The 22,203-nt window shown below is 42.3% G+C and overlaps 1 protein-coding gene across 1 annotated transcript in view; it reads left to right on the plus strand.

Annotated features, from left to right (window-relative positions):
• atrnl1a (attractin-like 1a) overlaps positions 1-22,203 on the plus strand; it is a gene marked incomplete at its 5' end in the record, with an annotated part of 358,740 nt that overhangs the window by 202,592 nt on the left and 133,945 nt on the right. The window contains 1 exon segment of the mRNA XM_053333595.1: positions 8,342-8,420. Within this exon segment, the coding sequence (XP_053189570.1) occupies positions 8,342-8,420 (79 nt within the window).

Consider the following 22,203-nt stretch of genomic DNA (forward strand, 5'->3'; position numbering starts at 1 on the left):
CTCCCTCCTTCTGTCGTCCTTCCTCCCTTCCATCCTTCCTCCCTCCTTTTGTTCCTTCCTTCTCCTCTCTTCAATCCTTCCTTCCTTCCTCCCTCCTTCCTTCTTTCCCCCCCTCCCTCCTACCTTCCTTTGTCCATCCTTCCTCCCTTCCATCCTTCCTCCCTGCTTTTGTTCCTTCCTTCTTCTCTCTTCAATCCTTCCTTCCTTCCTCCCTCCTTCCTTCTTTCCTCCCTCCCTCCTACCTTCCTTTGTCCATCCTTTCTACCTTCCTTTTTCTCCCCTCCTTTCCTTCTTCTTCCTCCCTTCCAATCCTACTTCCCTCCTCTCTCCTTCTTTCTTCCTCCCTTCCCTCCTTCCTTCCTTCCCTCCTACCTTCCTTCCTTCCTTCCTTCTCCCTCCTTCTGTCGTCCTTCCTCCCTTCCATCCTTCCTCCTCCTTTTGTTCCTTCCTTCTTCCTCTCTTCAATCCTTCCTTCCTTCCTGCCTCCTCCTTCCTTCTTTCCCCCCCTCCCTCCTACCTTCCTTTGTCCATCCTTCCTCCCTTCCATCCTTCCTCCCTGCTTTTGTTCCTTCCTTCTTCCTCTCTTCAATCCTTCCTTCCTTCCTCCCTCCTTCCTTCTTTCCTCCCTCCCTCCTACCTTCCTTTGTCCATCCTTTCTACCTTCCTTTTTCTCCCCTCCTTTCCTTCTTTCTTCCTCCCTTCCATCCTTACTTCCCTCCTCTCTCCTTCTTTCTTCCTCCCTTCCATCCTTCTCTCCTTCCTTCCTCCCTCCTTCCTTCTTTCCCCCTCCCTCCTACCTACCTTCCTTCCTTCCCTTCCTAAAAACTGGAAAACATACAATTAGAAACAACAAAGCCCAATATGAATACAAATAAACAGTAATGAAAAATACAAAGAGAGCATGAAACAAAAAGCTGGGCTAAAATAAAGGCCTAAAATATGAAACATTGAAAAGTAGTCAGAACCAACAGATAAAAGTTTTAATGTTGGAAGTATGACAGGAAATAAAACTGTACCTATAAGCTTCAGGTTTGGTCCGTCTCTACTCTGCAGATGGAAAGCTGTTTCCCATCGTGTGCTATCTGTAGCTCATGTTCAACCAATAGCTTATTGATTTTTATTATTTTTTTTGTTCAGCTCTGCCTGCTGGGTTCAGATGTTTCACTGTGTTTCTCCTTCATCTGTGTGTGTGTGTGTGTGTGTATGTGTGTGTGCGTTGTGCGTGTGCGTGTGTGTGTGTGTGTGGTACTGTGCTTTGTAATTTAGTTTAAATGAAAAGCAAGGAAGGAAGGAAAGAAGGACAGAAAGAAGGAAGGAAGGATAGAAGGAAGAAAAGGAAGGATTGAAGATGTGAAGGAAGGACAGGTGTGTGTGTGTGTGTTGGGTGTGTGTGTGTGGGTTGTGTGTGTGTGTGCGTGTGCGTGTATGCTTTGCTTTGTAATTTAGTTTAAATGAAAGCAAGGACGAAGGAAGAACACACACACACACACACACCACACACACACACACACACACACACACACACACACACACACACCCTCTCACATGTCCTCACACTTCTGTTCTTCCTCTCATCCCCTCGGTTGTTTAATCAGTTCAGTTGCTATTACCTGTGGCTAAACAGTCTTAAAGCTAAACCTATCAGGAGGCTCAGTGGGAGTGTTAACAAACCCACAGGACACTCCCTCCTCTTCTCTTCTCTCCTCCCTCCTCTTCTCTTCTTCTCCCTCCTTCCTCCTTCGCTAATGCCTCGGTAATAGCAACAATTAGCCACTGCGCTCCATTGGTTAGATGGCTAAGCTCAGGCCCTGTGGCCCATTTAATGGCGAGCCGAGGTAATACAGACTGAACGGGGAATCTTGGGCCTGATTGGATTTAAATCCCAGCCCTTTTTTTTTTTTAAAGAAGGTGCATTTAGAGGATGGGAAATCATTACAGGGGAGTTACTGAGTGTCTTATGTGTCTTGTGTTTAAGTATTCTAGGGGGGTCCTGCATGGTATATGTGGAGTTTACATACATTTTCAAATGAGAGATAAATGTTGCATTATAAGAAATGATCTCCCTTATAAATCATGTAGGAAGGAAGGAAGGAAGGGTGGGGCAGGGAGGGAGGGAGGGAGAGAGGAAGGAAGGAAGGAAGGAAGGAAGGAAGGAAGGAAGGGACGGAGGGAGGAAGAAAGGAAGGAAGAAGGGAACACTTACCCTAACAGCTGAACTTAATTCAAGGAAGGAAGGAAGGAAGGAAGGAAGGAAGGAAGGAAGGAAGGAAGGAAGGAAGGAAGGAAGGGAGGGAGGGAGGGATAGAGGGAGGGAGGGAGGGAGGTAGGGAGGGAGGGAGGAAGGAAGGAAGGAAGGAAGGAAGGAAGGAAGGACCAGGTAATGGAGAATCTGAACGGGGAATCTTGGGCCTGATTGGATTTAAATCCCAGCCTTTTTTTTTTTTTAGAAGGTGCATTTAGAGGATGGGAAATCATTACATGGGAGTTACTGAGTGTATTATTTGTCTTGTGTTTAAGTATTCTATGGGGGTCCTGAATGGTATATGTGGAAAAATGTCAATGAGATAATAGCACAATGAGGAGGAAGTGTTTTTAATGAACCTTTATATACTGTTCAGGGTCAAACAGCGTCCCTTCCTCCCTCCCTCTCTCTTTCTTTCCTTCTTCCATCCTCATTTCTTCTTCCTTCCTTCTGTCCTTATTTCCTTCCCTTTCTCACTTCCTTCTTTCCTCCCTCCCTCTTTCTTTCCTCCCCTTTACCTTCCTTCCTTCCTTCCTTCCTCCTTCTTCCTCCCTCCTTTCCTTCCTACTTCCTCCCTCCCTTCCCTCCTTCTTCCTCCCTTCCTCCCTCCTTTCCTTCTTTCCTTCCTCCATCCCTCCTTTCCTTCCTTCTCCCTCCCTCTCTTCCCTCTTTCTTCCTCCCTCCTTTCCTTCCTTCTTCCTCCCTCCCTTCCCTCCTTCTTCCTCCCCTTCCTTCCTTGACTCGAGGACAAATGTAAAATACCAAAATTTGAATTTCATTGTAAACTTTAATATAAATTAAAATACATGAAATAATATACACATAATAAAATACACATAAAAATGCAGCTTATAAAACATTCACTACTGGATTCGACTGTATTACGGCTATTTCTGAATTACACATAAATGTCAATATATACATGTGTATGTGAGCAGAGGCCAGACACGGAGATATCTGGGACTGTTTGGTCAGTGAATCAGTATAAATACTGCAGGGAGGAAAAGTACAAGCAGAGAAAGCTACAGCGAGATGTTTGACGTAGATCTTTACACAACAGTCTCTTTAGGGATTTTCTGCAAATAGCAAACCTCCAACAGGTAAACACGTTCTTTAACAGTGCAGCGCTGTGGAAAAACACTCCTCACACTCCTTAGATCATTCCTCGCTGCATGGTTTGGTGTGACAAGCTCAAAAACCTCAGAATAACAAAAAGGAAAAGAAGAAAAGAAGAAAAGACTTTATGTGTCCTGACTACAGACCAACTCTCTACTCCTGACTTATATATGTGAAGTGTTGGGGAGTAACTTATATTAACATATAGCAAAACTAATCTGTTACAGTTACTGATGAAAGGAAGGAAAGTAGGAAGGAAGGAACAAACACTTACCCTAACAACTGAACTGAGATCTTAGGAAGGAAGGAAGGAAGGAAGGAAGGAAGGAAGAAAGAAAGGAAGAAACACTTACCCTAACAGCTGAACTTAGATCTTGGGAAGAAAGGAAGGGAGGGAAGGAGGGAGGAAGAAGGGAGGGAGGGAGGGAGGGAGGAAGGAAGGAAGGTAGGAAGAAGGGAAGGAACACTTACCCTAACAGCTGAACTTAGATCTTAGGAAGGAAGGAAGGGAGAGAAGGAGGGAGGAAGAAGGGAGGGAGGGAGGGAGGGAGGAAGGAAGGAAGGAAGGAAGGAAGGATGGAACACTTACCCTAACAGCTGAACTTAGATCTTAGGAAGGAAAGAAGGGAGGGAGGGAGGGAGGGAGGTATGAAGAAAGGAAGAAAGGAAAATAGGAAGGAAGCAAGGAAGGAATGAAACGTTTGGAAGGAAGGAAGGAAGGAAGGAAGGAAGGAAGGAAGGAAGAAAGGGAGAGAAGGAGGGAGGAAGAAGGGAGTGAGGGAGGGAAGGAGGAAGGAAGGAAGGTAGGAAGAAGGGAAGGAACACTTACCCTAACAGCTGAACTTAGATCTTAGGAAGGAAGGAAGGAAGGAGGAAGGGAGGGAGGGAGGGAGACAGGAAGGAAGAAAGAAAGGAAACTAGGAAGGAAGGAAGGAAGGAAGGACAGAAGAAAGGAGGGAAGGAAGGAAATAAGGGAGGAATGAAGGAAGGAAGGAAATAAATAAGGGAGGAAGGAAAGAAGGAAGGAAGGAAGGAAGGACAAAAGGAAGGATGGAAGGAAGGAAGGAAGGAAGGAAGGACAGAAGGAAAGTTAAGGCTCATCATCTGTGACTTCAATAAAAATTTAGTTTTCAAGTCTGCTCTCTAAAAACTTGTAGAAATCAGTCGGAGTCTTAATACCAGATGGTTTTCATCCGGCAGCAGTAATGAGCATCTCCTCCTCCTCCTCCTCCTCCCTCCTCCCTCCTCCCTCGTCCTCCTCCTCCTCGTCAGCGGAGGGGATTTCCTGTTTGAGGGAAAAGTGTCTGAATGCAGCTGAGAGGTCTAGTGTGGACTGAAGAGGCCACGACTGCAACATCTTCAGCAGGCCGGGTCTGAAAATGTCACCCTCATTACTGCAGTTATACCCTTCACACACACACACACACACACACACACACACACACACACACACACAGATGAAGAGAGGGATTGTTCCAGATCTGCTATCCTCAGCAGTTTCTCAACGACTTCCTGTTGCGAAGCCTTTGGGTGCGCTTGTTTTGAGTCCTCGTCAGAAGTTCTGGTTGAGAGAAGAGGGAGCTTTGTGTTTGGCCAGATAACTTTGCCCTCCAGACGCTGAACTTTTAAAGGCTTTGTGTGTGTGTGTGTGTGTGTGTGTGTGTGTGTGTGTGTGTGTGTGTGTGTGTGTGTGTGTGTGTGTGTGTGTGTGTGTGTGTGTGTGTGTGTGTGTGTGTGTGTGTGTGTGTGTGTGTGTGTGTGTGTGTGTGTGTGTGTGTGTGTGTGCATCTGCAGACCTTGTTCTTTGTTAGAGTTTAGAGATCGTCGTGTCGCTCGTTGACCCCTCGCTGCCCTTTTGCTGTCCTGAAATCCCCCAGCTGCCTGTGGTCATCGCGGTTTTGTATCTCCACATAAATTTTCTCCACAAGAATTTCTCTTCCCTTTGTTGTCTTTTGCTCTGCGGAAACGGGAGCCGGAGCCAGAGCGCAGTAAATTAGTGTGAAGATACTGATGTAAGATTGTATTGTGTGTGATTTTTTTTTTTCTTCTTCTTCCCTTTTTTGTACTTGAAAGTGTTTTTAAGGACAACTACAAAGCATACAAGCGTGAAAAACATGTTATTTAAATTCATATTATGTTTCCAGCAGATACACTGAACCCTGAGTACATTTACAATGACTCTGATTTATTTGCAGAAACATTTTCAAGTTCTTCAGTTAACATAATATGGTATTTTTCTACATGTAGTTCATTTCTTGTCAACAGCAGCTTCATTTATTAGTTTTGATAAATGCGTCTCACATCAGTGCACCTGTCCTCGAGTCAAGGAAGGAGGGGAGGAAGAAGGAAGGAAAGGAGGGAGGAAGGAAGGAAGGGAGGAAGAAGGAAGGAAAGGAGGCAGTAAGGAAGAAAGCAAAGGAGGGAGGAAAGGAAAGGAAAGGAAAGGAAAGGAGGCAGGAAGGAAGAAAGCAAAGGAGGGAGGAAAGGAAAGGAAAGGAGGGAAGGATGGAGGAAAGAAGGAAGGGGGAGGGGAGGAAGGAAGGAAAGAAGGACAGAGGAAAGAAGGAAGGTAGTGGGAGGGAGGGAGGAAGGAAGGAAGGAAGAAAGGGGAATGGAGGAAGGAAGGAAGGAAGGAAGGGAGGGAGGAAGGAAAGAAGGAAGGGAGGAAAGAAAGAAAAAAGGAGGGATGGAGGGAGGAAGGAAGGAAGGAAGGAAAGAGAGAGGAAGGAAAGAAGAAGGGGGGATGGAAGAAGGAAAGAAGGATGGGAGGAAAGGAAGGAAGGAAGGAAGGAAGGAAGAGTCAAAACTGATGGTGTCAATTTGACCCGGCAGGACGACATGAAGGAAGCAAAGGAGGGAGGAAGGAAGGGAGGAAAGGAAAGGAAGGAAGGAAAGAAGGAAGGAAGAGTCAGAACTGACGGGGTCAATTTGACCCGGCAGGATGACATGAAGGTTAAATGTAAAAATGTCCACTTTGAAAGGAAATCTGAAGACTGAGTTCAACCAAATGGTTATTTTCCTTTCCCAGATTCTTTCATTTGAATCATTTGTAGAAGAATGAACACATAAAACTGTCAAGAAAAAAGAAAATGAATACAGAGAAAGTAAATGAATAGTGTTATTTAGTAGATCTCTAGTATCTTATTATTAAACATCTGGTGACCCCTTCGACTTATTTTGTCTAAGAATGTACAAGTCTGGCCTCCCTAAAACCAGCAGAGTTGTGATTTGTATTCATGCAACATTGAGTGTGCCTCATCTCAAAGATCTAACATTCATGCTGCGTTGAGGACAGAGATTGATCAGCTGGTAAAGGGTGACCACAGCAGACTACTGAAGAATTGCTGACTAAATCAAAAAGCAGTGGTGTGTTTCTGAACTCCTCTTGAGATCACCCACCATCCTTCCTTATTTATGTTCTTATATAAAGCTGTAAATAACATTTTCTTAGAAACTAAGACACAAACTCCTTGGATATTTTTATCTTTCTATCTTACGTTGCACCCAGTATTGTTAAAAACAGTAAAGATAAATCCAGGTTGAAACCACAGCCATTCATACCTATAACCACCACCAGTTAAAGGCTGCGTTCACACTGCAGGCAAATCTCATTCAAATCTGATTCCTTCTCAAATCTGATGTTTAGGCCTGACTGTCCACACTGTTTTGGCTCTGTTCAGACTGGGCCACATTAATGACCAATCTGACAGGTTGCCGTGGCAACGTTGTCGGAGCAGAGGCATCATCTAGCGTGTATTGTGTGATGTCATATAATTGCGACAGCGACAGCAACAACAAATCCTCGAGCTTCACTTGAACGGAGCCATATCCCCAAAGATTAAGAGTTTGGTTTCATCCTCTGTCCATGGACTGATGTTTACGTCCTCCGTTGCCTCCAGTGATATCACCTAGCAACAACAACTGGAATAAGTCCTCCAGTGATATCACCTAGCAACAACAACTGGAATAAGTCCTCTAGTGATATCACCTAGCAACAACAACTGGAATAAGCCCTCCAGTGATATCACCTAGCAACAACAACTGGAATAAGCCCTCCAGTGATATCACCTAGCAACAACAACTGGAATAAGTCCTCCAGTGATATCACCTAGCAACAACAACTGGAATAAGTCCTCCAGTGATATCACCTAGCAACAACAACTGGAATAAGTCCTCCAGTGATATCACATAGCAACAACAACTGGAATAAGTCCTCCAGTGATATCACCTAGCAACAACAACTGGAATAAGTCCTCCAGTGATATCACCTAGCAACAACAACTGGAATAAGTCCTCCAGTGATATCACCTAGCAGCAACAACTGGAATAAGTCCTCCAGTGATATCACCTAGCAGCAACAACTGGAATAAGCTCGGGTCTGGTGTCTCAGAGTGACGTAGCGTAGAGACGTAGAGAGACAGTCAGAACCGATATGAGTGTTTGGAGCTGTTCAGACTCAGACACATCTGTCCAAACCTCCTCCCTAAGCTGGTTTACATCTGGTTTGCAAAAATCGGATCTCATGTGATTTATGACTGTTCAGACTTCATAAGAGCATCTGGTTCCAATCTAGATTGGCTAAAAATTGGATTTTTGCTTGTAGTGTGAACGCAGCCTTACTGTATTTAGAATTAATGCTGCAGTATGTACGTTTTTTCTTATATTCTTTAGTTGTTGAAAATCTTAATGTGGAGCGCTGCTGTCAAAGGCTTCTAGCAAAATGATGAAATGAACCTAGTTTTGTTTTAGGAACCGAACATAATCAAGTGGCTTTTAATTGGAATTGGCAATAATATACATATATGTACATAGATGAGGTATCTGAGGAGGTTTGGGTACTTACATAACATCAGTTGAGGTTGTATCATCTAATTTCTGCTTGATGTGAGTTTTGTTTTGCATCATTTTGCTCGTACACTTCTCAGACCTCTTTTTGATTTTTTGATCAGTTGATTTGAGTATCGCCTCTGTTCTCCCCTCCAGCTGTTTCCTGTCTCTGCTGCTGGTAGCTGCCGTCGTTTGGAAAGTCAAGCAGACCTGCTGGGCTTCACGACGAAGAGAGGTAGGACGCTTCCATATATATATTAGTGTGTATGTAGCTGTGTGTGTGTGTGTGTGTGTGTGTGTGTGTGTGTGTGTGTGTGTGTCTTTGCTTTTGTGTGTAAAGTACATCTGGAGTGTTGTCAGCCAGTGTGTGCTTCACTTTTCTACAAATGAGCTGTTCAATGCAGCTGCCACACTGAAGACTAAAGTAAATACGAACTGACTCACCCCCCCCCCCCTCCCACCCTCCTTGACTCATTCCCCCCCCATCTTGACTCACCCTCCTCCTCCTCCTCTTCCTCCACCCACAGTTGTGAAGGGTGGGTTAATGTCACCAGTCCTGACAGAAAGAGGAAAAGGAAAAGGAAAAAAAAAAGAGCTTAACGAGCGTCGCCGTGACGATAAACAAGGCCATTCCCCTTAATTAGTGCTCCTCATGAACCAATTAACTCAGGCGAAGTGATGCTAAACGAAGTGGAATGGAGTGATATATTACTTAAAGCCTCAACAGATGCCGCATCATTTCATTTTTTTTTTTTTTTTTTTTTACTCCTGACCCTTTACACACACACACACACACACACACACACACACACACACACACACACACACACACACACACAATTTACACCCTAAATCACTTCGCCAGCTCCAATGCTTGACTTGTTTTTGGATCTGTTCTCTTTCTCACTTGTTTACTTGTTTTTATGATGTTATATTTGTGTGTGTGTGTGTGTGTGTGTGTGTGTGTGTGTGTGTGTGTGTGTGTGTGTGTGTGTTTAAGTCATGAGGGATGAATCAGTGTTGGCTTATGAGCAGCGGTGATAATGGTGTGTTGTTACCATTGTGATTAAATCCACTTGTTGGTTTCCTTCCTTCTACTGTCGCTGTTCATTCATTATGCAGAAAACACTGCTGCTGCTGCTTTTATGTGCAAATTAAGCTCCAGTATTTAAATGTTGCTGACATATTTTGTTAGTTTTTATGGTGTTTGTGTGAAGTATCAGATTTGTAATTTTGCTGAAGTGGTTTAATAAGTTGATTTAAGTTGACTTGTTGTCTTCACTGGTAGAGATTAAAAGATTATAACGATCAGATGTATTACGAAGCAGGTTTAGACTGACTTTACCTGCTGGATTTTATGTTCCCACGCATCCACAAATGTCTGTTTTCTGCTCCTTCACAACACTAAATATCATAGTTTCTTGAAAGTTATATCTTCTTGTGATGATGACAACTTGAAAAATGCTTCTGGTAGCAGAAAGTGAAAACATATAGGGACAAACAAGTAAAAATGGTGGTTAGTTTTTCTTAGTAAGTGAAAACAAAAGAAACACAAATATACAGTAGTTAAGCTAGGCTTCACAAACTGTGTTTCAAGATTTCTGTGTTCAGGATTTAGTGGGCGGGTCTGAAAATCACTATTAGCATAAACCCGCCCCTGCTGCTGTAGAGGTATAAATACATTCAGCAGACACTACTACTACTACAGTCTACAGTTAGCCAGTTAGCTAGCCGCCGAGCTAGCAGCCGAGCTACCTGCCGAGTTAGTCGCCGAGCTAGCTGCTGAGTTAGCCGCTGAGCTAGCAGCTGAGTTAGCAGCAGAAAGCTCTCCGACGTAGCGTCCATGTTTCTGGTAGAGGTGGTGACTTTGATTGACAGGTGACACTTGGTAGGGGGCGGGGCTTCAGTGTTTGGGAGCAGAGAAAGAGGCCGATTTTTACACAACTTTGAAGCCTAATTTCATATATTTGGAATTTTTTTTAATCATTCAAATTTGGCAGGGTGGTTAACAACACACTTTTCTGTGGTATGTCAAACTCAGAACACATATTTATTCTTACTTTACAAAGACTATAAATACATTTTTTCTGATCTTACCTTTAAAGAAAGTCCATACTGACCAAAATGTAGTAATTAAATATGGTTATATAATTAATAACTAAATGCAATAATGACTCGTATACAAAGACTCTTGCATGGAAGTAATTCTTGTTTGCATTTTGTTTTTCCTTCCACTGATTTCTCGTGTTGCAGTCCTATTTTTCGGGGGGTTGCAGGTGTTTCCAGCGCAGTGATTGATACCTGTACTATGAAGTGTGTGCAGCCACCTGTGACCCGACCAACCCAGTGTTAGTTTAGCCTCGTTACCTCAGAGTAGCGGCTGCTCCCTGACCGACCGACCGACACTCAGCTACATTATTTATGAAAGCTGGTTTCATATCGCAGCCGAGCCACAAAGCTGCTTTTACTGCAGTCTTTCTTTATTTACACTCACTCCCTGCCACTTTTCTAACTCTATCTTTTTTCTCCTCTGTCAGTCTGACCTTTTTTTTTCCTCCTGAGGGCTGTTTCTTTTTCTTCTTCTTCTTCTTTTTTCTTTTTAAACTATATCTCATTTCAGATAACAGCAGATCTAATAAATTAAACCCTCGGAGGAAGAAATCATCACTGTAGGAACTCTAACATCTAATGTCCCATTTGAAATGAAATCAGCTTTTTCAGCACACAGGCTTAATTCATCTCATGTGGCAAAAAAAAAGAATTGAAAGTGTTGAAGTGTGATCGTTCACTTTAGGGCAGCTCGAGTGGTGACAAAGCAACAAAAAAAACAACATTTCATAGATTTTTACTGAGTAATAATACTCAGCCAACCTTAAAGGGAAACCATGACATTTCCAAAAAAACACATTACTTTGTTCATTTTCTTCACCAGTCAGTTGTTTCATTACAGGAAACTCTCTCTGGATTTGTCCTTTAGCTACCCTAAAAATGTCACCGTGGAAACCGACCCGCTGTAAGCAAAGCGGCGACAATGCAAACTATGTTAACGAGCAAAAGTGTCAGCCTGTTCTCTATAACATGAGCATGAGACATACGCTCAAAATGTCAGCGGTACCCTGTAACGAGGTCCAACATCTCCATATCTCCTATGGATGTTTGTAATATAAATCACATGACGTTAGCTCCTACAGGGGATGAAAAGAGCTGCGTCGGTTTTAAAACTGGTTTCACATCCTGGAACAAATGGAAAGAAAAATGTGTTAATGTATGAACAGGGAGGACAGGAAGAAGGTTATAGAGAAAACTCATCTTTTATACATTTATAACAGTGTCATGAATGAGTTTCTGGTAAAAAAGAAAAAGTAGTTTTTTAACCCTTACATACTGTATGTACGTTAAGCATAAATGGGCGTTAAAGACTGTGTAAAGTGAATTCAGACATTTCCTTCTAAACACATTAAATAGGTCATAAATGTATTTCTAAAAAAGGTGTAAAAAGCATTTCAACCATTTAGATTTGAATTGTGGAGCTAGGCTTCACAAACTGTGTTTCAAGATTTCTGTGTTCAGGATTTAGTGATTAGCATAAACCCGCCCCTGCTGCTGTAGAGGTAGAAATACATTCAGCGCACACTACTACTACTACAGTCTACAGTTAGCCAGTTAGCTGAGTTAGCCGCCGAGCTAGCAGTTAAGTTAGCCGCCGAGTTAGCAGCCGAGCTAGCAGCTGAGTTAGCCGCCAAGCTAGCATTTGAGTTAGCCGCCGAGCTAGCAATTGAGTTAGCCGCCGAGCTAGCAATTGAGTTAGCAGCTGAGTTAGCCGCTGAGCTAGCAGCTGAGTTAGCCGCCAAGCTAGCCGCCAAGCTAGTAGTTGAGTTAGCAGCAGAAAGCTCTCAGACGTAGTATCCATGTTTTGGGTAGAGGTGGTGACTGGTAGCAGAGAAAGAGGCTGATTTTTACACAACTTTGAAGCCTAATTTCATATATTTGGCGATTTTTTTTAATCATTCAAATTTGGCAGGGTGGTTAACAACACACTTTTCTGTGGTTTGTCAAACTCAGAACACATATTTATTCTTACTTTACATGGACTTAAACTTTTCTTGTAACTGTCTTCATGTGAAACAAAAAAAAAAGGTTCCCGACCCCTGCTGTAAAGAGATAAAGAGCTTCTCATCTTGCAGCTTCATCTCTACCTCATAACAGAAGTTTGTCACCGACTGGCTTCCTCAGCGGGCCGCCGGCTTCACTTACTCCGCACCGCCGAGCGAGAAATTAACAATGCTAATCAATGGAGCTGAATGCTGTGTTTTTATCATCTCCTTGTGTTGATATATTTAGTGCCGGACTGATTATTATGGAGATAAACTGCTGTTGTCAGGCGCCTCGAGGGCTCAGCGGAGAGATGGTCAATACAGTCAGATTTATCTAATATATATAGATATTGTTGTTGTTGTTATATACAGCAGCTGTTAACACTGATCAGTTTGTGTGGGGGAGGCTTTCTCTTTCTCAAACAGGAATGATGTGTTTTCTTTGTAGCTGCAAACAGATCTGCATTGTGTAGTTTATTGTGTGTTTCAGCCTCTTTTATAATAATCTCAACAATAAATATGCTGCAAAGGGCAACACCACAGAGAAAAGTAATATATCTTTTACTGAAATGCAAAAAAGAAAGAAACAATATGAATGAATGATTATAGTTTACTGCTTTTAAGTGATATGTGTTTATCAGTTTGAATCATATTTGGAGTTAAAGTGTGTCTATGTGTATTGTTTTAAATAAGTAATTCAATTTAAAAATGTCTAAAACACTTAAAAACATGCAAACAACTTCATATAAATGACACGTTTAGCATTCTGAGCTAACTAGCTATGTGTTACATAACTGTAGCGGTTCAATATATAAATCTATATGCATAAAACTTAATATTTACTGAGCTACACTTTAATATATACAAATAAGAACTGCCTCAATCATCCAATGAAAGAAACGGACAGATCACTGACGAATTGATGGGGTTAATACAAATAGTGTGTGTCACCTTCCAGACTATAGATTATGATAATTGTGAAGAAAAGATATATATATATTAAAATGTGTAAATGCTGCCTGTGATATGCCTGATGAAGGTCTGAGAGACCGAAACGTTGCAGTAACTTGATAAAACTATGCACCTGCTGCTACTGAGGTATGCATAAAACTTAATATTTACTGAATTCATTAATTCATTGGATTGTATTTAAATGGACCCCTGCACCCTGTCTCACTCTCTGTCAATTTGCTTTAATAAGTAACAACATTTCAGTCTCTCAAACCTTCGTCAGACATTGCTGGCTGTGGCTCAGGAGGTAGAGTGGTTCGATTCCCGGCTCCTCCGGTCCACATGTCGATGTGTCCTTGGGCAAGACACTTAACCCCAAATTGCTCCCGTTGCTGTGCCTTGACATGACGACTATGAGTGGTTACCATAGATAATAATGATAATAATAGGTGGGAGTTATTTAGCACCTTTCACAAACCCAAGGATGCGTCACAAAGGATAAAACAAACAAACAAATAAACAAAACAAAAGAGAGAAGGAAAAAAAAGCCAAGACTGAGCAGAAGGAGAGGAAGAGAAGTGTTCATGGAAGAGATGAGGCTGTGAGCTGCTTAAAAATCAAAAAGTAAAGAGCTTTAAATTAAGAAGAAGAAGAAGAAGAAGAAGAAGAAGAAGAAGAAGAAGAAGAAGAAGAAGAAGAAGAAGAAGAAGAAGAAGAAGAAGAAGAAGAAGAAGAAGAAGAAGAAGAAGAAGAAGAAGAAGACTGAGCAGAAGGGAGAGGAAGAGAAGTGTTCATGGAAGAGATGAGGCTGTGAGCTGCTTAGAAATCAAAAAGTTAAGAGCTTTAAATTAAAAGGACAAAAGTTAAAGAGTAAAGTTTGAAACATTAGTGCATCATCATCACGCTGGCAGGTGATCAGATTCACACACAAGAAAAATCTGTTTGCTGACTTATGATAATATTTAAAACATAAGTGTCAATATCTACTTAGTCAGGTTGTATTATTAGAAGATACAGTAGCGCTCTCTCTCTCTCTCTGTCTCTCTCTGTCTCTCTCTCTCTCTCTCTCTGTCTCTCTCTCTCTCTCTCTGTCTCTCTCTCTCTCTCTCTCTGTCTCTCTCTCTGTCTCTCTCTGTGTCTCTCTCTCTCTCTCTCTCTCTCTGTCTCTCTCTCTCTGTGTCTCTCTCTCTCTCTCTCTCTCTCTCTCTCTCTCTCTCTCTCTGTCTCCCTCTCTCTCTCTCTCTCTCTCTCTCTCTCTCTCCCCCTCTCTCTCTCTCTCTCTCTGCAGCGTTGTAATGTTGAGGCATCATCTGTTCTCTCCAGAGAGCCGGTCTAGTGGGGAACACCACAGCAGAAGGTGAAAATGGGATCTTCTCACTGTTAATTATGGATCACAACCAGCCACAAGACTACAGAGAAACCTGGATATTAATAGAAGCACGGTTTTTCATGTTAATTGCTTTTTTTTTTTCTTTCTCCCCTTCATACTTTTTTTTTTTTTTTTTTTTACAACCAACAATCATTTTTGGATGTGAGATCAAACAATCAAAAAGCTACTTTGAAATTCTAATGCTGATGCACAGACGTCTCCGGTTTGCCTAATAGGGTTGCCCCTCACTCAAGATAAATAAGTCAAACGAAAGACAAACGAAAAGCTAGAAAGAAAGAAGAACAAGCCAGAAGGACAAGATTGAGGTCCTTCTCCTCCCTGTTGACTTTTTTCCCAGATACATTTTTCATCACTCTCTCCTCTCCTACCTTGATCTGTCAAATCAGATAACTAATTAAAACTTTTACTTTTTCTGGCCTTGTCAGCAAAGCCCAACCTTGTTTTATAAGTTTCTTTATGAGCCATCGCAGCTAAAGGTAAAGTCAGGCGGGGGAGTTCTGGTCCTCTGAAATGAGGCCAACCAGGAACTAACTTAGAGCTGCATTCTATCAAAAGGCCACCAGGGGGCGACCGTCTCTATACAAGTCAATGGAGAATTCACCAACTTCTCACTTGATTTCTAACCTCAGTAAACGTTTTCAAAATGTGTTTATGGTCTCAATCGCTAGTTTAAAGCCTTCTTCAATGCAGTATGATGTTCATTTGGGACATTTGGCCTCCCTGATTTTATATGTGACGATAAAGCAGGGTATGCATTAGGGCGTGGCTACGTCCTGATTGACAGGTTGATTGACCAATGTCCTCGAGATCCAGCCCTCGCAACCATAGCAACCTCCCCGCTCCGCCCATGGCCCCGCCTCATGCCCATATAAGTAGAATCTGTGTTCTTATTTTTCCCAGCATGCACCTGAAATTTTCAAGATAGCAACTTTACTTTAACCTTTGTGTCGTCCTCCCGGGTCAAATTGACCTGTTTTGACTGTTCCTGCCTTCCTTCCGTCCTTCCTTTCTTCTTTCCTTCCCTCCTTACTTCTTTCCTTCATTCCTTCTTTCCCTCCCTTCCTTCCTTCCTTCCTCCCTCCCTCCCTTCCTTCCTTCCTTCTTTCCTTTCCTTCCTTTCTTCTTTCCTTCCCTCATTCCTTCCTTCCTTCTTTTCTTCCCTCCTTCCTTCTTTCCTTCATTCTTTCTGTCCTTCTTTCCTTCCTTCCTTTCTTCCCTCCCTTCTTCTCTCTTTCTTTCCTCGCCCCTTCCTTCCTCCCTTCCTTCCCTCCCTCCCTCCGTCCTATCTTCCTTCCTCCCTTCCTCCCTTCCTTCCTCCCTTCCTTACCTCTTTCCTTCCTCCATCCCTCATTTCCTTCCTTCTTCCTCCCTTCCATCCTTTCTACCTCATTCCTGCCTTCCTCCTTCCTCTCCCTCCTTTCCTTCCTTCTTTCTCCCTTCCTTCCTTCCTTCCTCCCTTCTTTCCTTGACTCCAGTTCATTAACCAACAGGAACAAGAAGGTCAGAAACTGCAGAGAAAAATAACTTTTAAAGGAAGATTTGAGATGAGAAGAGATAAATTAGTGTAAATAAAGTGAGACAACTTTACTTTAAGTTTGTTTTCTGACAAAGTTATACATTAAATTAATGTGTTATATTCTCAGCAGCCTAGTATCTCCAAGAAATAAGTTCATATTGAATGTTTCTGCATATTATTATATTATAATATTTGGATTGTGGATGCATGTTTAGCCTGAGATTGCTTATAATTAATAAGCATCACCCTGATCTCTCCCTATAGACACAAACTGTCCCTATAACTTTAACCAGACTGTAGCTTTAATGCACAGATACTGCAGAGAGCTGATATTATAATTAACATTTATGAAACACAATCTGTGCTTTTGCATGAATCTAAAAGTAAAATTGGTCATTATTTGCACTTGTGATCAGTTCAACTCAAACTGATCTCTGTTTAAATACTGTATATAATTATGTCTGCATGAATATGTGGCCTTAAATAATATATGTAGTGTTTAAGTCGATTAAAACTTACATATAGAAGCAAACTGAATCTAGAAGTAATGCTTGTGAATTAAGTCAGTGGCTCATGTTTCGTCTCTTTCATCGATGATAAACTCTTTAAAACCTCTTTACACTTCACGTCCATCTGTCTCTGTTTGCTTAATAAACTTTATATAATAATAATAATAAAAAAAACTTTATTTGTGTTCTTTACTGTGTTACAAAGTGCTTCATGAAAAAGAAATAAAACCAGTCGAGACAGATGAAGATGGATCAAATGACGATAAAATGATTATGATCAGATGTATCAAACATTTCCAAAAGCTTTTTTTACAAGGAGAAAAGTTTGAAGAAGAGAAGAGAGAGAGAGATTCAGTTTGTCTCGTGTGGGAGCTTTGATTGCAGATGCCTGATCACCTTCGTTACAAACCGTGACCAGCAAGGCTCAAAGTCAGAAGTGGGAGGCGAGCAGCAGTCTGACGTTAAAGAGCGATGTTTGTCTGGTTGTTCGGCAGGCAGACGTCGATTAGAGGAGATGGGAGTCGAGTCGTGTCATCACTGTTGCTATGAACAGCTTTTAAAAACAACTTAAAACCAGGCGGGGAGCTCCGTTCCTCTGAAATGAAGCCAACGCGGAAGTAACTTAGAACTGCATTCTATCAAAAGGCCACCAGGGGGCGACCGTCTCTATACAAGTCAATGGAGAATTCACCAACTTCTCACTTGATTTCTAACCTCAGTAAACGTTTTCAAAATGTGTTTATGGTCTCAATCGCTAGTTTAAAGCCTTCTTCAATGCAGTATGATGTTCATTTGGGACATTTTGGCCTCCCTGATTTTATATTTGACGATAAAGCAGGGTATGCATTAGGGCGTGGCTACGTCCTGATTGACAGGTTGATTAACCAATGTCCTCGAGATCCAGCCCTCGCAACCATAGCAACCTCCCCGCTCCACTCATGGCCCCGCCTCATGCCCATATAAGTAGAATCCGTGTTTTTATTTTTCCCAGCATGCACCTGAAATTTTCAAGATGGCGCTGCCTAGATTCGAAACTATTGGCTTCCGAGCAGCAGTCCACAAACCAATGGGTGACGTCACGGATGTTACGTCCATTTCTTTTATACAGTCTTGGGTAAAAACCCACATCCATGATATTATGGCTTAAAACTGGATAAAAAGTCAATAAAAAGTTAATTTCTGACAGAGATGTGTGTTGAAGCATCGTAACCTGTGCTGTGTGTTTACTCATCTGCTTCCTGGAGCTTTTTCTTTTCTTTTTTAAATTCACATCGCAGACAGATGTTACCACACACTTCTTTTGCAGCTGGAAGCAGACTCATATCATCACTGTTGCTATGAACAGCGTTTAAAAACAACTTAAAACCCACATCCATGATATTATGGCTTAAAACTCAATGAAAAGTTAAATTTCTGACGGAGCTTCTGGCAGGTAAACACAGACGCCGACACGCGCATATTGAAGCATCGCAACCTTTGCTGTGAGTTTATTCATCTGCTTCCTGGAGCTCTTTCTTTCCTTCTTTTAAATTCATATCCCAGACAGATGTTACCCCACACTTCTTTTTGCAGATAAGTCGTCCCGAAGACTCGTTCAGTCCTTTGTAGCGCAGCCAGCCAGACAGCCATTCGTCACTTTGAGCAGATTACACTGATTTGTATGAAGCCTCCTGACCTCTGCTGTCTTCTCTGATATTACAGCAGCAGCTTCTCTCGCTCACACTAATTTTCTTAAATTAGATGTTTGCATTCCTCTTGCATGAGGCAATTAACATATTGTGTCATTCTCCCCACTACCCCCTCTCCCCCTCCACACACACATACACACTCATTAAGGAATTACACCCCGAGATACTCCACTCTGAATTACAGGAGGCTGAGAATTTACAGCATAATGAAGAGAGCTTGATTAAAATTTAAGTTTTAAGGCTGTTTTGTTTGCTTAAGACTTGTCAGCGATGCACCACATCCAATAAGCTGGTTTGTGGAGCTAATTATACCGCTGTAAATGGTTTCCTTAGGTCTCCTACAGTCTAATTTCTACTGCCGCCTGACAAATATAGGTGCTTAAGTTAATTTTAATGATGGGATTGTGTCAAATTATGGAGTTATTGAAGCAATGGGAATCTCCAGGATGATGCAGATAGATGGTGTAAATCCATTTGTAATAGTTACACAGCAGCTGGGACTATTCTCATCCGTGGACACTTTTAGATTTTCTTCATGGCTTGTCAGGAGAGCAGCAGCAGTTTCTCTGAGTTAACGTTAAAGTTACTGTATCTTATCTTTCTTGACGCTTGCTGCCTTTCTGCTTCCATTCTTCATTTTATTAGTTTTGTCTCCTTTCTGTGTTCTCCGGCTTGAACAGATACAGTAGGCCAGTGAAATGACTCATCACGATCTTCTCCATATTAGTATGTGGGGATATTCATTCATTCATTCATTCATGGTTATATATATATAATGAGAACAGCCTAAAAATGGCACTTCCTGAAAACAAACGACTCATGCTCAAAGGCCTGAATGCACCAATGAACCAAGCTTATTACTACTTTTGCACCCAAGATGAGGCTAACTTCTGGTTTAGCCCTCCAGCTAACTTCAGAGGGGCTAAAACTAATCAATCGTGCAGCTCTTGTAGAGTTTCAAAATGTGATTGGACCAAATTTTGTAAATGATGTATCTGCTAACGTCTATTGGAAAAAAGTATTTCTGGTACCAATAGCATCACGTGACGTTGTAATTACACAGTTTGGCCACTATGTCAGCATTTACCTTGGAAGTTGGAAGTTGGAGCTAGGAATGGCGTCACACTCGAGATTGAGTTGTTCCAGTTTAAAGTCGGAAACCCAGTTATAGTAGGGCACTATAAAATCCGTTTGATTTTTCCCAAATTCCGTTTTACCGTTACCGTCCTCTTCCGCTTATCCGGGGGTCGGGTCGCGGGGGCAGCAGCCTAAGCAGGGAAGCCCAGACTTCCCTCTCCCCAGCCACTTCGTCCAGCTTTTCCCGGGGGATCCCGAGGCGTTCCCTGGCCAGCCGAGAGACATAGTCTCTCCAGCGTGTCCTGGGTCTTCCTCGGGCCCTGAACACCTCACCAGGGAGGTGTCCGGGAGGCATCCTGACTAGATGCCCGAGCCACCTCATCTGGCTCCTCTCGATGCGGAGGAGCAGCGGGTCTACTCCGAGCTCCCTCCGGATAACTGAGCCCAGCCACCCTACGGAGGAAGCTCATTTCGGCCGCTTGTTCCCGCGAATCACTTAGTATTTTTTTAGTTTAGTTTTTAGTTTCCTTACAATCACGTAAAGAAATGTGTGTGATTCATTTAGCTGCCAAACTGCCTCGGCTAAAGCGATCTCACTCAATACGGGAACAGTCCCAAACATTTTTGTCTCCTGTAGTCACTTATACTCCCAAAATGATCAGGTAGAAAAATACCAGAATTACCCTTTAAAAAGCAGGTAAGCTTTAAAGGAAAAAAGACAAAAGAGAAAAAAAAGGCAAACTAAAGAAGCTTACAATGTCTTTCTACTGCTTCAGTGGCTTTTTATTTTTATAGAATGAAACCTTTTCTTGTGCTTTCTTTTCATAAAAATGTTAATGTTAGGTTTCCAGAGTTGTGCAGAGGTGATGTTATGCTCTGATCCCTCAGTGCTTGGCTACCACACACTCCAATCTGCAGTCGCAGAGATTAGCCTGTCTGGACCAGTGAATGCCAAATCACTTGTGTGTGTGCAAGTGTGTGTGTGTGTGTGTGTGTGTGGTGTGTGTGTGTGTGTGTGTGGTGTGTGTCGGTTCTGTACATAATTTGTGCTTTTGTGTGTCCCTTATTTAGCTGGCATTAGCAGAAGAGGTTTAATGTGGCCAAGCATGGCTGGGTGTCTGTGGATGACCGCCGTGTAAACAAATCAAAGGAATGAGACAGAGACAAACACACACACACACACACACACGCACACACACAGACACACACACACACAGTCACACACACAGTCACACACACTCACACATGCACCACATCAACTGAGGAATAGTGGTTTTTTTCCAGCCACATGAACAAGTTAGCCAACTGTAGACACACACACACACACACACACACACACACACACACACACACACAGAGACACATACACACACACACACACACAGATACAGTATTAAGTCCATCCAGTATGAACCAGGCGTACTCGGACCTTTTCACTCAGGATCAAAGGTCTGGAATAATTACAGCAAAACAGATTAACATGAATTACAGTCAATAACATGTCGGCTATATTCACTGTATTAAAAGGAGCAGTGTGTAGTGTGTAGTGTGTAGTGTGTAGTGTGTAATGTGTAATGTGTAGTGTGTATTGTGTAATGTGCTTTAAGGAGTTGTATTATAGATATTTTCAGCTCATTGTTTCTCTGTCCGGCTGCAACTTTTACTGCTTTGGTTCACTGTCAGCGCTCTTACTGCAATGCTTTCTGCTGCCATGTGCACTTAGAGTCAGAGAGACTTACTACCTGCTCAGCACCAGACTTCCTTCCTTCCTTCCATCCTTCAGTCCTTCCTTCCTTCCTCCCTTCTTCTTCCTTCCCTTCCTTCATCATTCCTTCCTTCCTTCCTTCCTTCCTTCCTCCTCCTTCCTTCTTCTCCTCCTTCCATCCCTCTTCCTCCTTCCTTCTTCTCCTCCCTTCCTTCCTTCTCTCCTCCCTCCCTTCCATCCTCCTCCTCATCCTTCCTTCCTCCTCCTCTTCCTCCTTTCCTTCTCTCTCTTCCTCCCTCCTTTCCTTCTTTCTTCCTTCCTTCCTCCTTTCCTTCCTTCCTTCCTCCCTTCCATCATTCATTCCTTCCTTCCATCAATTCTTTCTTTCTTTCCTTCCTCCTTCCTTCCATCCTTCATTCCTTCCTCCCTCCTTCCTCCTTCCTTCCTTCCTTCCCTTCCTTCCTTCCTCCCTCCTTTCCTTCCATACTTCCTTCCTTTCCTCCTTTCCTTCCTTCCATCTTCCTTCCTTCCTTCCTTCCTCCTTCCTCCCTTCCATCCTTCCTTCCTCCTTTCCATCCTTCCTTCCTTTCTCCTTTCCTTCCTCCCTTCCTTCCTTGACTCGAGGACAACAGGAGGGTTAAGGCTGTAAAATAAATACTTAGATTATCAGTATGATTATTGCTTTGCTTGTTTTTCCCCTAAAAGTATATATAACTAGTCACAAGTCAATACCAGCCCTGTATCCTAGAGGTTACATTAAATTGCAACAACAGATACATTTTTAACATAATAAAGAAAATGTGTTTAATTAATGTTGATTCTGAGTTTACAGATGAAACGTTCATAGACAGCGTACTTCCTTATTTTTCCCACCAATCTACTTTATGATCTCTGATATTACACTTTCAATATCTGCTGGTTTAAAAAAAAAACTGCAGCAATATTAAAGTTTTTGTTATGTTTGTGTTTCTGGGAAAGATCGATGGTCAAAAGTTTCGCAGTGACTTGAATCCCAACATTTTTATTAACATATAAATGAAACTACAATCTTTCACTAAACCTCAACACAGTCATTTGATGCCTAAAAC

Source organism: Scomber japonicus, chromosome 14 (genome assembly GCF_027409825.1).
Source record: "Scomber japonicus isolate fScoJap1 chromosome 14, fScoJap1.pri, whole genome shotgun sequence".
In the NCBI taxonomy this organism is placed as follows: Eukaryota; Metazoa; Chordata; class Actinopteri; order Scombriformes; family Scombridae; genus Scomber; species Scomber japonicus.